General features: G+C 42.9%; 1 protein-coding gene across 4 annotated transcripts in view; it reads right to left on the minus strand.

Annotated features, from left to right (window-relative positions):
• The window catches only part of APP (amyloid beta precursor protein), a 217,671-nt gene that overhangs the window by 43,445 nt on the left and 153,914 nt on the right, over positions 1 to 20,312 (minus strand). For 2 of the 4 annotated variants that reach the window (XM_075263474.1, XM_075263473.1), the window contains exons 6-8: positions 17,106 to 17,308; positions 10,016 to 10,183; positions 2,019 to 2,152 (exon numbers count right to left, since the gene is read on the minus strand). In XM_075263474.1, coding sequence (XP_075119575.1) covers positions 2,019 to 2,152; positions 10,016 to 10,183; positions 17,106 to 17,308 — 505 coding nt within the window. The remainder of the gene's footprint in view (positions 1 to 2,018; positions 2,153 to 10,015; positions 10,184 to 17,105; positions 17,309 to 20,312) is intronic. The other 2 variants (XM_075263476.1, XM_075263475.1) reach the window with 1 other exon arrangement.

Raw genomic sequence — 20,312 nt, forward strand, 5'->3', positions numbered from 1 at the left:
GATAAGTAATGTAATGTAATGTATGTACACAGTAACTGTACCAGCAGAATAGTGAGCGCAGCTCTGGAGTATAATACAGGATTTAACTCAGGATCAGTACAGGATAAGTAATGTAATGTGTGTACACAGTGACTGCACCAGCAGAATAGTGAGCGCAGCTCTGGAGTATAATACAGGATGTAACTCAGGATCAGTACAGGATAAGTAATGTAATGTATGTACACAGTGACTGCACCAGCAGAATAGTGAGCGCAGCTCTGGAGTATAATACAGGATAAGTAATGTAATGTAATGTATGTACACAGTGACTGTACCAGCAGAATAGTGAGCGCAGCTCTGGAGTATAATACAGGATGTAACTCAGGATCAGTACAGGATAAGTAATGTAATGTATGTACACAGTGACTGTACCAGCAGAATAGTGAGCACAGCTCTGGAGTATAATACAGGATAAGTAATGTAATGTATGTACACAGTGACTGCACCAGCAGAATAGTGAGCGCAGCTCTGGAGTATAATACAGGATGTAACTCAGGATCAGTACAGGATAAGTAATGTAATGTATGTACACAGTGACTGTACCAGCAGAATAGTGAGCGCAGCTGTGGAGTATAATACAGGATAAGTAATGTAATGTATGTACACAGTGACTGCACCAGCAGAATAGTGAGCGCAGCTCTGGAGTATAATACAGGATGTAACTCAGGATCAGTACAGGATAAGTAATGTAATGTATGTACACAGTGACTGTACCAGCAGAATAGTGAGCGCAGCTGTGGAGTATAATACAGGATAAGTAATGTAATGTATGTACACAGTGACTGCACTAGCAGAATAGTGAGCGCAGCTCTGGAGTATAATACAGGATGTAACTCAGGATCAGTACAGGATAAGTAATGTAATGTATGTACACAGTGACTGCACCAGCAGAATAGTGAGCGCAGCTCTGGAGTATAATACAGGATAAGTAATGTAATGTATGTACACAGTGACTGCACCAGCAGAATAGTGAGCGCAGCTGTGGAGTATAATACAGGATAAGTAATGTAATGTATGTACACAGTGACTGCACTAGCAGAATAGTGAGCGCAGCTCTGGAGTATAATACAGGATGTAACTCAGGATCAGTACAGGATAAGTAATGTAATGTATGTACATTATGTATAATTTTCCATGTATATAATAATATACAAAGTGTGATATGGTGATGATGGAATGTAGTGCACTTTTATGACAATGATTTGTAGAATAAAGTAGTAAAACAAATTCCCTAAGAATGTTGTTATATGAAAGATTTCCTATATTAACTTGCAGGTTTTTGGGAAATTTAAAATGCCTTTAAAGTGGATTTGTCAGTAAGTACAAAATACTAAATGCCAGACATCACGTAATGCTCCCTGTGATCCTGATCAATTCCGCATCTTAGTTTTTAAAATTCGTCCGCCCATTGAAAAGATACGACCCCTGGAAGATTATATATGAATAAGCTCTCATGGGTGGGAACCTTTTGTTTCTCTCATGGAAAATCAAGGGTTCCTGCCCACTTAGGGACTGAGAGCTATATAGACAGATAGACAAGCAGGAAGAAAGACATATCGATAGATAGATAGATAGATAGATAGATAGGAGATAGATTCAGTATATAGATAGATATGAGAGCTAGATAAATAGATAATATAGATAGCTAGATAGATAGTATATAGATAGATAGTATATAGATAGATAGTATATAGATAGATGATAGATAGAGATGATAGATGATAGATAGATAGATAGATAGGAGATAGATAGATAGATAGATAGATAGATAGATTCAGTATATAGATAGATATGAGAGCTAGATAAATAGATAATATAGATAGCTAGATAGATAGTATATAGATAGATAGTATATAGATAGATGATAGATAGATAGATAGATAGATAGATATGAGATAGATAGATAGATAGATAGATAGATAGATAGATAGATAGATAGATAGATAGATAGATAACACCAGCGTCATACAAGTCGTCACCTCAGACATTCTCTCCCGGTGTTTGCCTTCCAGGCGCTCCTTGGCTTTCTGGAATCGATCATGCTCATTCTCATCATTAGGGTTTTCCAAGTACTTGTCGACAGCATCAGGAGTGCTCGCCGCAGTGGTGGGAACTAGATGTTATGTGAGGAGGAAGAAAAAGAGATAAAAAGGCAATGAAAGTCAGTAGAAATCCCAGCAGAAATATATATATATATACCCGTAGTAGAAATATTACTAAAAATGACAAGACAGTCCTGATCACACAATCCTCACACAGTGTTAGAAGACTTGCAAAGAGAACTCAGTCACCAGAGGGTTAATACAAAGATATCAACTGGAATAAGAGGAGAATGAGTTATGTAGTACCAGTAAGGAGCATGTCCCCCAAACCAATACCCGAGACATATCAGCGCGTCACCCCCTGGTGTATACTGTTTAGGCAATACAGAGGACGCGTCACTCTCCCTGACATGTCACGTTCAGCAGCTATTTGTATTGCCCAGTAAATAACAATACACTTCTATTAGTGGAGACCTGTGTTGTGACGTCCCTCTGTTGCTACTCCTGGAAATGAATGAATTGGTGGTTGTTCCCATACTACTTGGTTTTCGGGTTTTCCAGTTTGCCTTTCTCGTTTTTAATTTAGGGGAAATGCTCCGAGTTGGGGAATAGAAAACAGAGTTAATATTTTTAGTATCAGTCTCTTTGGTTATAAGATATTGCACGACCTACCTGTCAGATGAGATGTGTAAACTGGGAAGGATAGATGGGGCCAGATATAAGGTCATATTTTGGGAGTAAAGTGCCCCTGTATGTAAAATACGAGGACATAAGGTAGACATAACTTTAAAGACTCTTATATGTGACAAATCACATGACTCATGTGACCTAACCGTGACATCATTACTCCTAGAGATGACATCACAGGCATAGACACCTATTGGCACTACTTACTTACCCTGTAGCAATATATATAAGGTGCCCGATCACCGGCTTCTAGGTTTCCTATCCCAGTTATATTGTTATATATATGTCATCCACATACTCCACAGCGCAGTACACAGACATAAAATCACTCACTTGACCCCTGTCCCTAATATCACACCTATATCCAAGCTGGGTCATCTGAAGGGAAGAAAGTCCTTGGTCTTGTCGTCTGTAAGCAGTGACGTCACTGGAAACTTCCGAGCTCTGATGGAACATTTGTAACAGGGATCCCCCAACTATTACACGTTAGGTGTTACTCACAGGAACCTGACGAATTTGTGTCCGCAAAAACAGCAACAAAAAATTCTGTCCTTGCAATGAAACCAGACAGGACATGAATGAGATCTGTGTGTTTATGCAAAGTCGGTAGAAAAAACGGTGTGTAATAAGTTCGGGCCCGACTCCTGCACCCAGTGGACCCGAGCACAATAAGCGATTCTATAGGTAGAGATAGCGGCGATCCTTGCACTGATAACGGCCCGGGGAGCAGCGAGTATAGATCAATACTCACAGCTCTTAGCTCCCCATACTACCCGCCCCGTCCTCCCGGGGCCTGTGCTGAGTGTGGTGTGCGCTCCCATACTGATGAAATCCATACTCACCGCTCATTCTCCAGGGCCCCATCATCATTAATATGTGGGGTGGAGGTTTACATAAGGGGTCATTAAACTTTGTGTGGGCACAAGGCGACATAATTGGGACATCACATGGGAGAGGGAATAATATTATCAGGGAACATTTCATTATGTGGGTGCAAAAGGGGGCATTATACTGTGTGGGAGTCCCAAGGGTGCATTATACTGTGTGGGAGCTCCAAGGGTGCATTATAGTGAGGGCAATAAGGGAGTAACCATACTGCGGGTGGGGTTTATACAATTTTTATTCGCATACTGCAACTAAACATTGAGATTGGAAACCCCTTATAGTATAGAGGTTAAGAGTTTACACAATTTTCTTAAAACAATTTGCAGATACAACGAAGATTCCGAGTGAAAATAATAACGTGCAGATTTCGGAGCGGAACCAGCACAATAGTGCTGACATCTGAACATGGACGAACTGTAAACCTAACATTGGTCATAAATCAGTAATTTTGTGGACACGCCGCTTATCCCTGTGGGATTTCTTGTTGTTGAAGAGGTTGATAAACCAACTTAAAAAAAAAAAAAAAATTATTTTAAAAACAGCACCACACTTGTTTTATGGCTGTATCTGGTATTGCAGCCCCTTTAAATGAGCAGCGTCGGAGGTGTCTGGGAGCCGCTCGTCTCCACCGAATGACCTTGTTTGGCTGAGAAGACAATTAGAGAATGTCTATGGCCGGCACAATCCCACTGTTTACCTTGTAACAAGCTGTAGGGGAGGCATTATGTCAAATAAAATGTATACTGCCTCTGCGTCCATTGATGTATTATGTATAATGTGAAGTCATCTCGACTGGAGGAAATAATTGGTAATACTGGGAGTTGTGTTCTTATCCAGGAACGCTGCGGGTCAACGGAAAGTAAAACGTGAAATCCCTCATGTAACACTTTTGATTATGTCTGAGATTCCCTCTGACTGGAACAGAATAATATTTGCTGTTGTGATTTTTTTTTTCCCCCTTTGATGTCTACGTCTTTGCCGAAACATTCAGCTACATGGGCTGCCTACAGCTAATGAACGGTCCGCTGGAGCCGCAAGCGCGAGTACGATTAGGCACGCTCCATCAGCGCCAGGTACCATGTGGAACAACTAAGCTGCCTGTTCGGAAACAGAATTCCCATGATATCGCACTGTGCTAAAGTTTTAGGCTGGTGTGGAAAAAAAAAATACTGCAAAGTGAGATTGCTTTCAGAAATTGAAGGGTTAATGGCTTATGTATGGCAATTAGCAAAATGAAGAGAGAAATGTAAATCTCATCAATATTCGCTGTGACCTTTGCACCTTGCACCATCAGTTCTTCCCGGACAGTTTTTGGCAGAACTTGGCAGGGAGGTTGTTCCCGCCAGCTTGGAGAACTAAGCACAGATCTTCTGTGGATGTCGACTTGTCCAATCCGTCTATCTCTTCATGTCATCCCAGACAGACTGTATGATGTTGAGATCAGGGCTCTGCGGGGGCCGGATCATCACTTCCAGGACTCCTCCTCCAAAGGGTGGTCACTGCTCATGTCCTAGTCCTGACTGGTGAAGCTCCAGTATATGAAGGTGTAGAGGTCTTCCCATAGACTATATTGGACATTGACCCAGCATGTGGTGGTCACTGAACGTCCTAAATGCTCTTCAGATATAGGCAAAGGTTGAGTCTACGGCCTCATACACACAGGCATGTGCACAGTCAGTGTGCTAACCGTGTTTTTCACCCATTAACCCATTCATTCCTATGGTCCCGTACACATGGTTATGTATTTCCAAGGTCCCGTGTATGGGGCGGAGAGCCAGGAGCAAAACTCAGGTCGTGTCCTATTGTGTGGAGCATGCTCACTGACCTCAATGAATGGGGCCTCGGAGGCTCGGGCAGCACAAGGATGTCATCTATGTGTCGTCCGCGCCGCTCAAGGCCTGAAATATGGGAAATTGGCTGACACGGAGCGTACTACTACTACATACTGGACAAAAGGGGAGAGTCGCAGGGGCTGGAAGATACGCGGAGCCCAAGACAAATAATAAGAATAAGAATATTTTTTTTTTATTTCTTGACGAGACCTCTAGAAATACACTGGCCCACATTTCCATAGTAACACGCTGTCTGGGAAATATTTAGCGAGACATCTCTATACAGATATGTCATAGTAGTCGCTGACAACCTCATCTCAGCCAGTCTATAGTATCATATACTGATAGAAAAGCATAAGCCAGAACGGACAATGGTGGCTATGTTGTAGCTCATGTGATGAAATTTGTCAGATATGCCCAAGTATTACAAACTCCTCAACATGGAGGACAATATAGTTGCCATCTTGCAGAAGGATCAGGAGCATAACCTGAGGTGGTGCAGGGGTCAAGTTGCACATGGGCCTAGGGGACATATAAGGTCTTTCTTTCCAATATGAAGAGATCAGTACTATAAATAATACATTATAGCTAGGGGACCAGGTACTGACTTTGCATGGGGTCACGTTAGGTCTCCGAGTCTGATAGATGACTCTGGGCTTGGCAGATACCAGGAATCGCATCAAAAAATACTGTCTACAGCAGTCCCATAGTTGAGGACCGCTACCTTGCATATTTCCCCCAGGGAAAAGGAAATTCTAAGACTGTAGTATTGCAAGAAGACTGCTTCATCATGACAGTGGTCCTACGTATAAAATGGGGTCCATAACCATTGGTCGCCAATGGTGTTTGGTGTTGAATGACTAGGCAGGGTGCTAACCATGAACAAGAGCACCAATTGTGATCCTGAACTTGTTCATTATAAAGTGTGTCATGTCGCCAACTGGGAAGCCACCCCAAAGACTGGGGGCTTGTATAGGAGAAGGGGCAAAATCATATTAATGGCCATTGGTATGAAATAGATGAGATCAAGGGCTCACATAGTCCTGCCCACCTGGCGCCGCCTTGTGGGTGGCTGCTTGATACAGTGCTCCAAGCTGGGAGCAGCCTTTATCTTTCCTTTTTCACTCTTTTTGTCAGTATCTTCAAGAATCCTGTAACCAAGCAAACTAGCACTATGAATTAGCAACCATAAATCGAATGGAAGATCCTGTGGAGTATTTTGTTCCTTTTGTTTCTATTGTTAAGCATGGACAATGACTCAAGACCTGGAGACTTGCACATGTGCCTGTTACCATCCCCCCAGGAGCTAAGGACAGCATGGACACCATGTGGCATGGAGGAGAAACCAACATGGAAGTATGGACTACTTCTTTTCAAGGAGATGATTTTTGGCGTCTATTGCTGATGTGTGAAGATGCTACAGCTGACTGGTATTTCTTTCTTTTACTATGGACACGTGGGACTCTGTTACAGCCTGGGAACCTACCATCACCCACCTACCCCAGGAGTTTATGGAAGCTTGGCAAGAGAGCAGCACCCTGTCTACCTGGATGGCTTCAGTCCTCTCTGGGCAGTAGAACACAGTGGTAAGAAGAAAGGAAGAGGAGGAGGAGGAGGGCTTGTGATGAAGGATATTTGGGGCATTTTTTTGTGGTTAATGACAATAGCGCTGATGCAAGATACCGAACTATCAGCTGTGAGAAGGAGATCTCACCACCTACCAAAGGAACTGCCAGATGTTATCATGATAGCTGCATATGTCCCCCACCTCTGCAAAAAAAAAAACAAACATTTTTTGCCTGTTATATCCACATGCTGTGACCCCCCTCCTCATGTCCTCCAACCACAGTCGGCTGTATTCTTAACATCACTTCACACAGAGAACTAAATGATCCTGCAGTGTGTCTGTGTTTCTTTCTTTTTAGTTGCTATGATTCCTAGGATTTCTATCTGCCATGAGCTTGTATGTGTTTTTCTCTCTTGTTATATACTACTGTACCAGCTATGAAACTGTATCACTGAAATTTCCCCATTGTGGGACTATTAAAGGATTATCTTATCTTATTATATATCGATGTTCTCACCTAAAATTGGAATGCCAGATTTTTACCATTTTAGAGACCTGAGAAAGACGTCTGCACAGCCCCAGTAACCTAGACCAAATATTGGGCAAATATAAAGAAAAAAAATAACTCCTATGAAAATCTATATGCAGAATATGATAACTGCAACCTAATCTGTAAATCTAGTATAAAAGACAATGTTCCAGAGACATGATCATTCTTGTCACGCTCCTCATTTCACATAATCCCAACCCTTCTTTGAATCATGCCTGAATGAAAAATTTATCTCGCCCCATTTCAGAAAGCCGGTATTAAAAGGTTAAACTCATGCATGCCTAAGTACAGCAATACAGAGTGTAATGATAGATGTTACCAGTCATTACTGCAGAATGAATCTCTGCACAGTGAATATTATAATTCAGGTTAATATTCTATTCTGAAATGTTAAAACACATCTCTATCATGTCCGTCACCTCAATCTGTCTCACATCTGTCTATAACCATTCTTCACTCTCAGCCTCTCTCTGCGGCTACCGCTCTCCTTCACCCTCTCTAAATACCACTTTCTAGTTTTCTCTCTTATGGTACTGACCCTAACTCTCAACTCGTATCTGTAACTCTGTACTTACTCTCGCAACCCAACTGCTGCTCTCTCTCCTTGGCACCCCCAACTCCCACCCTCTCTCCTTTGCTCCCTCAACTCCTGCCCTCTCTCCTTGGCTCCCCAACTCCTGCCCTGTCTCCTTGGCTCCCCCAAATCCTGCGCTCTCTCCTTGGCTCCCCAACTCCTACTTTCTCTCCTTGGCTCCCTCAACTCCTGCTCTCTTCTCCTTGGCTCCCTCAACTCCTGCTCTCTCTCCTTGGCACCCCCAACTCCCGCCCTCTCTCCTTTGCTCCCTCAACTCCTGCCCTCTCTCCTTTGCTCCCTCAACTCCTGCCCTCTCTCCTTGGCTCCCCCAACTCCTGCCCTCTCTCCTTGGCTCCCCCAACTCCTGCCATCTCTCCTTGGCTCCCCAACTCCTGCCCTCTCTCCTTGGCTCCCCCAACTTCTGCCCTCTCTCCTTGGCTCCCCAACTCCTGCTCTCTCTCCTTGGCTCCCCCAACTCCTGCCCTCTCTCCTTGGCTCCCCCAACTCCTGTTCTCTCTCCTTGGCTCCCCCAACTCCTGCCCTCTCTCCTTGTCTCCCCAACTCCTGCTCTCTCTCCTTGGCTCCCCAACTCTTGCTCTCTCTCCTTGGCTCCCCAACTCCTGCTCTCTCTCCTTGGCTCCCCAACTCCTGCCCTCTCTCCTTGGCTCTCCCAACTCCTGCCCTCTCTCCTTGGCTCTCCCAACTCCTGCCCTCTTTCCTTGGCTCCCCCAACTCCTGCTTTCTCTCCTTGGCTTCCCCAACACCTGCTCTCCCACTACCTCTCTGTCTACCCCTCACTTTCTATCCACTAGTATACCTCGCTCCCAACGTATTGCTCTCTTCCCATCACTATCTGTTACTCTCTATCCACTGATTTCCATCTATCAATCATTCTCCCACTTGCCCCCTTATGCCCTCCATCCAACATCCATCCTTACCCTCAAACCACTTCTCTCTGTTTTCCCTTCTGTCCATCCTTCTCGATCCCCCTCAGTCCGCCATTGGCACATGCTCATTCTTACATTCTCTCTGTATATACAATCTTTCATGAAATGATAGGGCACATTTTGGAAGACAACACTGAACATCCTTCTGATGTCGGATAGACCCCTTGGGTATACTCGCACACTCACATAAGTGAAGTCTGTGCCCGCGCACATTTTTATACAATCATCTCTTAATATTAACTTTGGACTGCAGCTACAGAAGAATGATCGGTTTAGCGCGCTGTTCACAGAGAGAATTTTCTATGGCGTCTTAGCAAGCTGTGAGCATTTGATTGGGACATAAATGATTAATACTCGCTAAACTGAGGGAAATGTTAAAGTATATGTGACAGCTCCAGAAAATGATGAGCTCTCTCTAATCTATGTTCTATTATTCTTACACAACTGTTTCCCAGAGAACAGGAGCAACCTGGCTCCATCCACGGAAAATATGAAGTTCATCTTTGCATTCATCACCATAATTAGCTTACTAAGTGCATCACCATAAATTTCCACCAGAAAACTCTTCCACGGGAACAATAATTATCTTACCGGAGACAAACTACTCAAAAATATTCAAGTTTATGAGAAAAAAAGTCCCAAAGGCAGAAGAAGTGTTAGTGCCGCGGAGTGCACAGCCGATGTGTTAGTCAAACACACAAAGCAGACTTGTCGTGTATCATGCTTCCACCGGATAGAGTTAATAGTGTGAAAAATACAGAAGGTGACAGAAGTGGTTAACATCAGGAACTGGAAAGGTTAGTTACAGGTCCATTCGGAACGCACAGGCATCCGGTTATAAGGAGGACAGCGTGTGGCGAGAGGTTGCCACATGTTGGAGAGGTCCACTTACTGACGTTGCCACAGACTGCCATGCAGTAATCCTCTGAATCAAAGTTGTTCCGGTTTCCACCGCATCCTCCATAAATGAACTCTACGCATTTCCTTTCAGTGACGTCATAGAACCAGCGGGTGATCATCGCTCGACAAGGACCAGTCTCGGCTTGCTCAGAGCACACCTCTAATATAAGACGTGGAGGAACTGGGTTTAGTATGAGGACAGAATGGTCTACAAGAAAATATATCTACAGTAGAATGTTGTGGAAGAGGAGCTGTCTAGAGCAATCTAGATCATCTCTTATATTGTTCCTCTGTTATTCCTCCAATAAACTTATGAATAATTGACAAGTGGTGTTACTAGGGTTGAGTGATCGGGATCGGAAAAGATCTGATTCTGATCAGCGATCGAGGATATTTTACGATCGTAATCGGAATTCTGATCCCGATCTTTTTAGGCGGGATCGAGGTCGGAGATTATTTCCCACAATGCTTTGCTACTGGCCAAGCACTGTGGGAAAAGCTAACAATGTTAGCTAGGTCCCATAGGAATAAATGGATGCAGGTGGCACAAAGCCTGTGCCGGCATCCGGCTGCTTAAACCCTGCGCGCTGGCTGCGTCTATTCATTCTAATGGGAGACTAGATAGCTACTAGAGATGTTAATAACACTTACCTGCACAGAAGCGCTGCCGCTGGTCCGATCCCCACTGTTCTCGCTCCTCTTTTCGCTGCCTCCGCCTCCCAGGTTAGTGTTACAGACCTAGGAAGAAGGCGTGGCTTGTGGCTTAGGAGAGTGTGGGCGGGTACTGGGAGGGGAGCACTCACATCTCCCCGCCCTGTAGTCGCCCACACTCTCCTAAGCCACACCTTCTTCCTAGGTCTGTAACACTAACCTGGGAGGCGGGGGCAGCAAGGCGAGAAGAAGAGAGAAGAGGAGGGAGAACAGCAGACCAGCGGCAGCACTTCTGTGCAGGTAAGTGGACAGCAGGGGGGACTTAATTAGCCGGGGGATTTTTTTAATCACTACACAGCGTGTAGTCTAACAATTAAAGCGTTCAATTTTTAGACTCCCTGCTGTGTAGTGAATAGGATCGATTTTAAAATCTGATCTTCAATTACTAAAAAAAATCCCATTGACTTGCATTGCGATGGGAATTGGGATCGGGATTGAATGGAAAATGATCGGAAATCGGATTTTAAAAACAATCCTGAAATCTCAAGATCGGCTCAACCCCTGGTGTTACCCTTCCCCTTGTCATTGAGATGTTCCCTTATACAATCTAATTGGACAATGTCATATTGCTTGAGGACACCCCCAAACTGGTATCACCCAATTGTCAATTTATATACAAATTTCTACAAGTAATGGCACAATGTAGAGCTATAAGAAAAAATGTAATTTTAGAGTTAATAAATTATCTACTATACAGAGACGTCCAAAGTTCTGACCATTGCTCTTTAAGTAGGAGGCAACTTTGGATTTCCCTATAAATACAATCATGAGCCATGGACAGTGATGACCCAGTTAGCCATCTCCATCCTATTAGAAAGCCATCTAGATATTTGGATACTTACCACATCCAGCTCATGGACCATAGTCAGAAAAAACCCACAAAGGCGTTTTTATGATAAAAAATTTGCTATTCTCCAATTGAGTCAAAATATTTTTAAAAAGTTTGGGGTTCTCCAAGACGATGTAACTAACGTGAGTACAGATTTGTATGAAGTAAGGTTGGTCGTCACTCCATCCGTCTTATGGTGCATGTAGAGGCTCCAAGAACTTATTCAAGGATGATCCCGACACTTGCAATATTTTGATACTGTGAGCCTATATAAGATGGAATAAACCTGAAAACCAAGGTATTGGGATTATTGGGATCATTCCTGATGTCTACTTGTTGGCTGGCACTCACAACTGGCCTACTGGGTCTGAATGACCACTTGGCATCTAACATCAAGAAAAAAAAAAGACATTGGGGTAATTTACAGGTTTCTGGCACAGATGGGTCCAATTTGGCACATAACCCTTTTTTTTGTTCCAAAGATGCTCCAAATTGTTCCTTCTGTGTCCCGTTCGCCTCTTTTTATGAAAATGGGCAGGGCATTGTGGAGACCAATATGGGCTTGGGCAGGAATCCTACTCCCCCAAAAATTTACTGGAATCTCTACATAATTCAGGAGCACCCCGCGCTAATCGAGGACTTCATTAAGAGTGATGACATTGCGTTGGGTTTTTTTTACTTTCCATTTCTATTATCCTTCTCTTACTTTCCCATTCTGTGTTCCATATAGTTAGCACCATAGCGCGCTAAGTGAACATCGATGCCTACGGATGAGTCAACAAAGTCTGCTTGAGCTGATAATAGCCTTGAGAACACATGCATGCTCTGCCGAGTAGATAATGTGTGTGTAGGGAGCGGGCCAGGAGGCATAGTTGTCTGCCGTAAGACGATTGGAGCAACAGCTCTCTAAGGTGTATAGCGTTACCGGGGAGGGGTCTTCACCAACCTTTGTCTAACATATAGGTCTCAAGAACCAAGATTACAGGGTTAAATATTCGAGTGCAGCTGATCTATGGAACTGGAGCATGAACATTGACGCCTTCATAGATATTGTTCATCTAGGCACACGTTGCATCTAACCCAACCCATTTGCCACCAAATCAAAGCGAAAATCCTGAACGCAGAACGTAAAACCTTACTTACTCAGTCCCGGAGTCATGAAAATGTGATCCCATAACTTAAGAAAAAATCTCCCATAACTATCTCTAGAAAGCACTTCCATCACTATCGGAAAAACCTTGCATAAGAAGGGATTTAATATGCACAACCGCGTCCTCAGATCCATCAGTTTTCTGTGCACTATAAAGACTCGCACGCAGCTGTGTAACAGCACTGCCAATTAACGTCACGTATCAAGCCCACAAAAGACAATTTGCTTTATAGGGGGAAGATGGCACCACATTATTACAATGCACTAAAAAGAGCGATTTACATTTGCAATTATCCCGACAAACTGCTGGCTCTGAAATCTTCTCTCGAAAAAGCCTCTTTTTTACGCCTTTCCGATACTCGAAGAATAAGCCTTGGTACAGTAAATGATATTCTTTTCATCTGAGACTTTCTTCTGTGTGTAGATGCAAAAGACAAACATGTCGCCCAATAATTTGGGTCATTCTGCGAAAGAGAAATTTTTGAAATGGCCAATACACCGATCAACCGGGTGACCAGTGCCAAAGTAGAGAGGACCATAGTGACTCGTCTGGTAATCCCAACATTGGTCATGCCCATACCTATGATAACGAAAAAGGGGAATCAAACCATGGACAGGGAGGCACACTTGCTACCCTTCCATGGACTTCGTCCTATTCTCAAAGGAAAAGGAATGTTTGAGGATTGGAAGATATCACATGGGACACTACCATAGATTACCAGCTTTGGCTACGTTCACATTGACACTATGTTTTCTGATTTTTACTATTTTGAACCAACACAATCCACTTATGGATGCACAATGATCCATTTTTCTAGAATTCTGTAACACGCTACCAGATGGCAATGAACAAATGTCCCATCTTGAGAATAATCTTGAGATGAAGTCATGTAGGCTTGTTCATGTCATGGTGTCAATGCCTTCCAAAGCAACATGCTGTAGAGCAGGAGGAGGTAAGCAGATTGATAAAAATGTAGAGCGTTCTCCTGGGTTATTCCTGTGGGAGCGCTAAACGAAAAATATGCAAAAGCATCATCCTCTAGGGCAACGATCTCCAACGGTAGTAAATTGACAACTCCCAACACGCTCAGACAACCTGTGGAAGAACCTATAAGTTGGATCAAAACTTTAGTGAATGTGGTCAGTTAGGGCGGCCAAAAAAAATCAAAAATGTTAAAATATTGCTACAAAAATCGGTCCTATGCATATATATATATATATATATATATATATATATATATATATATATGAGAAATATAAATTTGGGTTTAACCTACGATGGGGGCATAACTAAATACAAGAACATTAAGCCATTGGGGTATGTTCACATGGCAGAAAATGAAGACTGATTTCTCTTCATTTTCCACTGCAGGCATTTTCACCGTGGTCTAGCCACGACGGGATGTTGATGCCGTACATTCGCATTCTGTTGCGGTGTCCTGCCGTGGATTAGGATCGGATAAATGGGCCTAATCTGCAGGGAGTCTTGAACAGCGAACAGTGGCTGAACCATCCGCGGTAAGATCGCGTAGGATGCTTCTTTTTTTCCGTGTCCTGCTGCGATCTCTGCCTCCCATTGAAAACAATGGGAGGCTCAATCCGGGAGAAATCTAACACCAAATCTGTGGCAAAATCCTCCGTGTGAACATACCCTTAGGTGGGTAAATAATGTCTACCTTTAATCCAAGTGCTTAAAGGGATTCTACCACTAAACCAACATTTTTTCTAATTACCACGTCTTAAGAAAGGCTATTCGTCTCCTGCCTTGCTCAGTCACCTCCAGCATGCCGTTCCGTAGAAATACCGGTTTTTACCGGTATGCAAATGAGTTCTCTCGCAGCAATGGGGGCGGGCCCCAGTGCTCAAACGGCAATGGGGGCGTCCCCACTTGCTGCCAGAGAATTCTCTCGAGCGACGCCTCCGTCTTCAACAGCAACCGCGTCTTCTTCCGGCTGGGGTGACACTCCACTCTTGTGCGCATGCGCAGTACGCTCCTCTAGTTATCCGTGGAACTACAGGAACTACTGGAGCGTACTACGTACTGAGCGGGTGTGACCCCAACCGGAAGAAGACGCGGTTGCTGTTGAAGATGGAGGCGTCGCTGGAGAGAGTTCTTTGGCAGCAGTGGGAACGCCCCATCTCCGTTTGAGTGCTGGGGCCCGCTCCTATTGCTGCGAGAGAACTCATTTGCATACCAGTTAAAACCGGTATTTCTAAGGAACGGTGCCAGAGGCCACGTCTAAAGGTAAGAGATGACGTCTAAAGCACAGAAAAAAACGATGTAGTGGTAGAATCCCTTTAAGGTACAACCGAAGAGATAATATCTGAGGCATCACTATTCCTATAAATATGATCATGGTTTGGCCTCTTTTTTACTTTAAGATTATGTATCAGCACAATTTTACATATTTTGCAACTGGCAATAACTGCCTTAGCAGAAAGGGTGGCCACTAGACACCCAGACCAACAATACTTTGTGCCCTCCAACCTTGTAGGGTCCTCACAATTGCCATTTTCCTGTTTATCTCTATAGCATTGCCCCCAATTTCTGTATGGGCACCGTGTTCTGGAGCATGGCGGGTGTCTCAGACTACCAGAGCACAAGTAAATGAAGAGGTAACTGGAAATTGGAGGAACCCTACCAAAATCCACACCAGAAAAATTAAAAAAAAAAAAAAAAAAAAAAAAGAGGCCACCATGTATCCATAGTATGATTATTGTACATTTTTTTGAGCACTGTCGGGTGGCTTTAAGGATAAGAAGAAAATAAATTATTCTTCACCAAGTAAGCCGTATAAATCAAAAAGTATGAGTCTCTCCAAAAAGGTATTGTAACAATAATTCACATTCAGTTCCGTGAAATAAACCATCAAATAGGATGAAATCCATTTACAAAACATTTATGTGGTGGTAATATCATAATCCGGCACTAAATAAATCTCAATAAAGATAAAAATATAAAAGAAAATATCAGCTATAAACTTTAATTGTTCATAAAACTTCCATAAAATATGATGTTTCTTATAAAACTGAAACAATCAAAAAGCTAAATAATTAGTACTTTTTTAAGGCTCGTGATTTCTTGTGGTTCCCTTGGCACAACTTCTTACTAGAGTTTTAGCCGCACTCACTCAACAAGTGATGAAGTCTTCTAAATGGGTCAAACTTTAACCCAAAGGTAAGAAAACCAAAAAAAACCCTAAATCAAATAATAAAAAAAATAAATTAAAAAATATGAAGTATTTTTTAGTAGAAGAATTTGCCAGTACAAGTAGTGGCCATTTTGGTGACCAAAGTGATCATCTAAAATGAGTATCTGGTGGCATGCTTTATTCTCACCCAATGGAAGAGTCAAGAACTGGTGGCTCAAGAATATCCCATGCTAGATTATAATAAAAAATAATGGCGCTTACTGCCCAGTGGGGAATAATTCAACTTAATCTTACGGATACCATTGGCCTTTTTTCAGGTTCGTGATTTCTTGTGGTTCCCTTGGCACAACTTCTTACTAGAGTTTTAGCCAAACTCACTTAACAAGTGATAAAGTCTTCTAAATGGGTCAAACTTTAACCCAAAGGTAAGAAAACCAAAAAAACCTAAATCAAATAATAAAAAAAATAAATTAAAAAATATGAAGTATTTTTAGTAGAGGAATTTTACAGTACGAGTAGTGGCCGGTGGTGGTGACCAAAGTGAACATCTATACGAGTATCTGGTGGCCTTCTTTATTCTCACCCAATGGAAGAGTCAAGAACTGGTGGCTCAAGAATATCCCATGCTAGATTACAATAAAAAATAATGGCACTACTGCCCAGTGGGAAATAATTTAACTTAATCTTACAGATACCATTGGGCTTTTTTTAGGCTCGTGATTTCTTGTGGTTCCCTTGGTACAACTTCTTACTAGAGTTTTAGCCGCACTCACTTAACAAGTGATGAAGTCTTCTAAATGGGTCAAACTTTAACCCAAAGGTAAGAAAACCAAAAAAGCAAAGACACCTGTGAATGTTTATTTCACCACAGCAACTGGGAATATTGGTGTTCCCATTTTGGCAAGATGCCTAAATAGAACGAATTACCTTGCCCCCAACATTACCATGAAGGACCAACAACTCATCCACCAGTGTGAGTGGATTTATTTGTCTCTTGTTTAATCATAATATTCCACCATTTTTGATAATCCAGCATTTTTGTGGTCCCGAGGATGTTGGATTGCCATAATTTTACTAAATTTTGGTGTTTTCTTTATATTTGTTCAACCAAGACAAGTTTATACTCTATAAAGTCAGGGTGATAGGCAAACTATACTTTAGATTGAAGGCCAAATTAAGGACTATTTAAAAAGTATAGCACCCTTAAAATATTTCCGTGAGACAAGTATATTGTAATTACCTCTAACAACTTCTTCCACAGATTCTGTAGTTGTGGTAGTGGTTGTGGCGATGCTTGTTGTCCTCTCGGTGGCTTCCTCGAAGGGTTCTTCAGGTTCCTCTTCCATATCTTCACCATCATCTTCATCATCGTCAACCTCTTCTTCCTCCACCTCTACCACCTCTTCCTCCTCCTCTTGACGTCCCTGAAGGGCTTTGTCATCGCTGCAAAGTAATGGACAAACCTTTAGGTTTACATCATATGAAGGTACCAGAGATATGAAAGAAATAAAATCTAAACATTTTCAATGGGAATAGGGAGCCATAAGGAGACTACTCAGTGATGTCGGGTTACTCCAATTTGGTCACTGCGTCCCGGAAATACACAACACTTTCTTTGGGCTGTAATGGAGATTCTACACATCGACAGATTTATTACAGACTTGGTTGGTGCACCTGTTACATCCCCAATATACAAAAAAGTTAAGTAAATTAGTTCTTCTTAATGTGAAAACAAAAATGGTGCCACTAGTGCCAACTGGAATAAGACAACTTTATAAGTCAATGTCCGAAAGCCCTCCTGATGCCTAACATGCTAAATATTTTTGGGGTTTTTTGTAGCCATATGGGTTCATCTCTACAACTCCTAAGTTACCATAAAGGCTAGCCCTCATGAAGCCACCCATGTGGTAACAAAGCCCACTGCTCCCGGTAGTGTCAGTTGTCCAAACCTATTCTGGCCTTGCCTATCTAGTGCGCCTGCACACTTCTAAGTCTGAAGGAGACCTGTAATTTATTCTCAGGATGTGGTTGGCTGCTACTTTATTTTCTTGGCACATTCAATGTCTTCCAGTTTTCATGCGTCTGCCTATGACTTCATCCAATCACCTTCTAAGAAGGCCACATATGACAGAATTATCGCATCTCAAGAAGATTAGAAAGAGCTCTGAGAAGGCAATATGAAAGATGTCAAAAATGGAATAGGTTCATACCACTGATTATACAAGAAGACATAAAGAGGACCCGTTACCACCTCCAACTTTATGTGAATTAATAGGCTCAGCTCCACAGATTCCAGCACAGTTGGAATTTTTTTCTCTAGCCCCCACTGTTCCTGAGCAATCTGTTCTGCTAGTTTTGGTGCCTAATATGCTATTTAGTCTCTGTACTGTCAGGAGGGCGGTGTCAGGCAGGAGCAGACAAGGGGTGCAATTCTGAGCTCTGGCCTCTGATTGGAGCTCTGAGTCACGCCTCCTGCCTGACACCGCCCACCTGACATTACAGGGCTTAAACAGCACATCAAGCACCAACACTAACTGCGCTTGTTGCTCGGGAATGGAGAGGGCTAGAGAGAAAATTCCACCTGTGCTGGAATCAGATGAGCAGCACATATTAATAGCTGCTAAGAACAGGAATTGATGGGGGTGGCGAAAGGTTCTCTTTAAAGAGGCTCTATCAGCAAAATCATGCTGATAGAGCCCCACATATGCGTGCATAGCCTTTAAAAAGGCTATTCAGGCACCGTAAAAGTTATATTAAACTACCCCCCCGTTTTAAAATAAAACCCTAAAAAAGAATGTGCTCTACTTACGCATCGTGCACGCTGGGCGGGCATTCAGGGTGCACCGTCTTCTACATCCCCGCCTCTTCTTCCTCCGATGTCCTCGGGTCCTGTCCTCCTCCGGCGCTCGCGAGCGGACACTGATATAAAAAAATGGTCTGGGCGCCTGCGCAGTAGCCGTAGTAGAAGCCCCATGCTACTGCGCATGCGCCCAGGCCATTTTTTTATATCAGTGTCCGCCGGAGGAGGACGGGACCCGAGGACATCGGAGGAAGAAGAGGCATGGATGAAGAAGAAGACACACCCTTACGATCCGTAAGTAGATAACATTCTTTTTTAGGGTATTATTTTAAAACTGGGGGGTAGTTTAATATAACATTTACGGTGCCTGAATGGCCTTTTTAAAGGCTATTCACGCATATGTGGGGCTCTATCAGCATGATTTTGCTGATAGAGCCCCTTTAAAGAAGTGTGTCTATCCTAAACGGTGATTCTGAATCTCCCACATGTTGCACTTTCCACCAATAAAAAGGAATAGGAATATCATTTCTGATTCTTCTGTCCTGACATCGTAGTTAAAGTGCCATATCAATACTGCCTGATGGGAATGGAAACAGCATGACACGGCCACTATACAGTGTAGAGCTGTCTGCTTCCAGCTCCATACACTGCACCCTGTGAGACTGGGCGCCAGACCCCACTGATATTATACAAATGACCCATCCTGAGTACAAACCATCAAAAGCCCTAGGGAACCACCTTAATGTTTCCTTATGAGAAACAAGGTTGTGGGAAGAGCTTTGCTCCCACTCCTACCTTACTTTTACAACTACAACCAAGGAAACCTGGGGCTGCAGTAACCATAATGTCACCCATTTTTCATGAGCGGTGCATGACCAAGTGCCGCTATGTTGTCCCTGGCTTAATCTAACCTATAGCTTTATTATTACCATCTATATCAGCCTACAAGGTCCTTTTGGCTAAATATCTTTCTTGGACAGTTAACGCTTGGACAGAGCTTGAGGTTGGGTTCCTTGGGACCACCAGAGGAGATGATTTTGAAGTCCACCCTCCATCTATGAAGAACATCTGCCTATCCATTTTTGATACCATTATACCAAACTATATGGAATAGACCCGAGTGATAAGAGAGTGGCTCCAAATGGGGTTGTCTTCTGCTGGACATCAGACCCCCAGTGTTGTGTGAAAGCCTTCGCCAACAGCAGGACCTCTTTAGTACGTTGGATGGTCTATCAGACCCTTCTTTGAGATACGGTTTTAAAACTGCTCCACTAAAACCGCCATTTCAGGCCACAAATATAGAAAATATAATTCTTGAAAACAGAAATCTTACAGCCATTATTTTGGAGCGCTTTATTTCTCTTGGTCAGGATTCACAGCTTTGCGAGATGTAAGTAATTGCATGGTTTGTACCCAGCGGGGCTCTGAAATAATAACCTAAGCAGACTCCGGGGTCACCGTTAGAATCTTTGATGTCTTAAATTCCTGTCGGTTTACCTCAAAAAAGTTGTGAAAACCATTAAAATGCTTAATCCCATAATTTAAAGGCAAATACTTCTTTAGCCACGGCAAAACTAAGTCGATTCCTCCAGCAGTGTAAATCATATAGGATATGTAATGGGTTTTTTTTTTAACGGGCACGTACGG

Source organism: Leptodactylus fuscus, chromosome 2, assembly GCF_031893055.1.
Source record: "Leptodactylus fuscus isolate aLepFus1 chromosome 2, aLepFus1.hap2, whole genome shotgun sequence".
NCBI lineage: Eukaryota > Metazoa > Chordata > Amphibia > Anura > Leptodactylidae > Leptodactylus > Leptodactylus fuscus.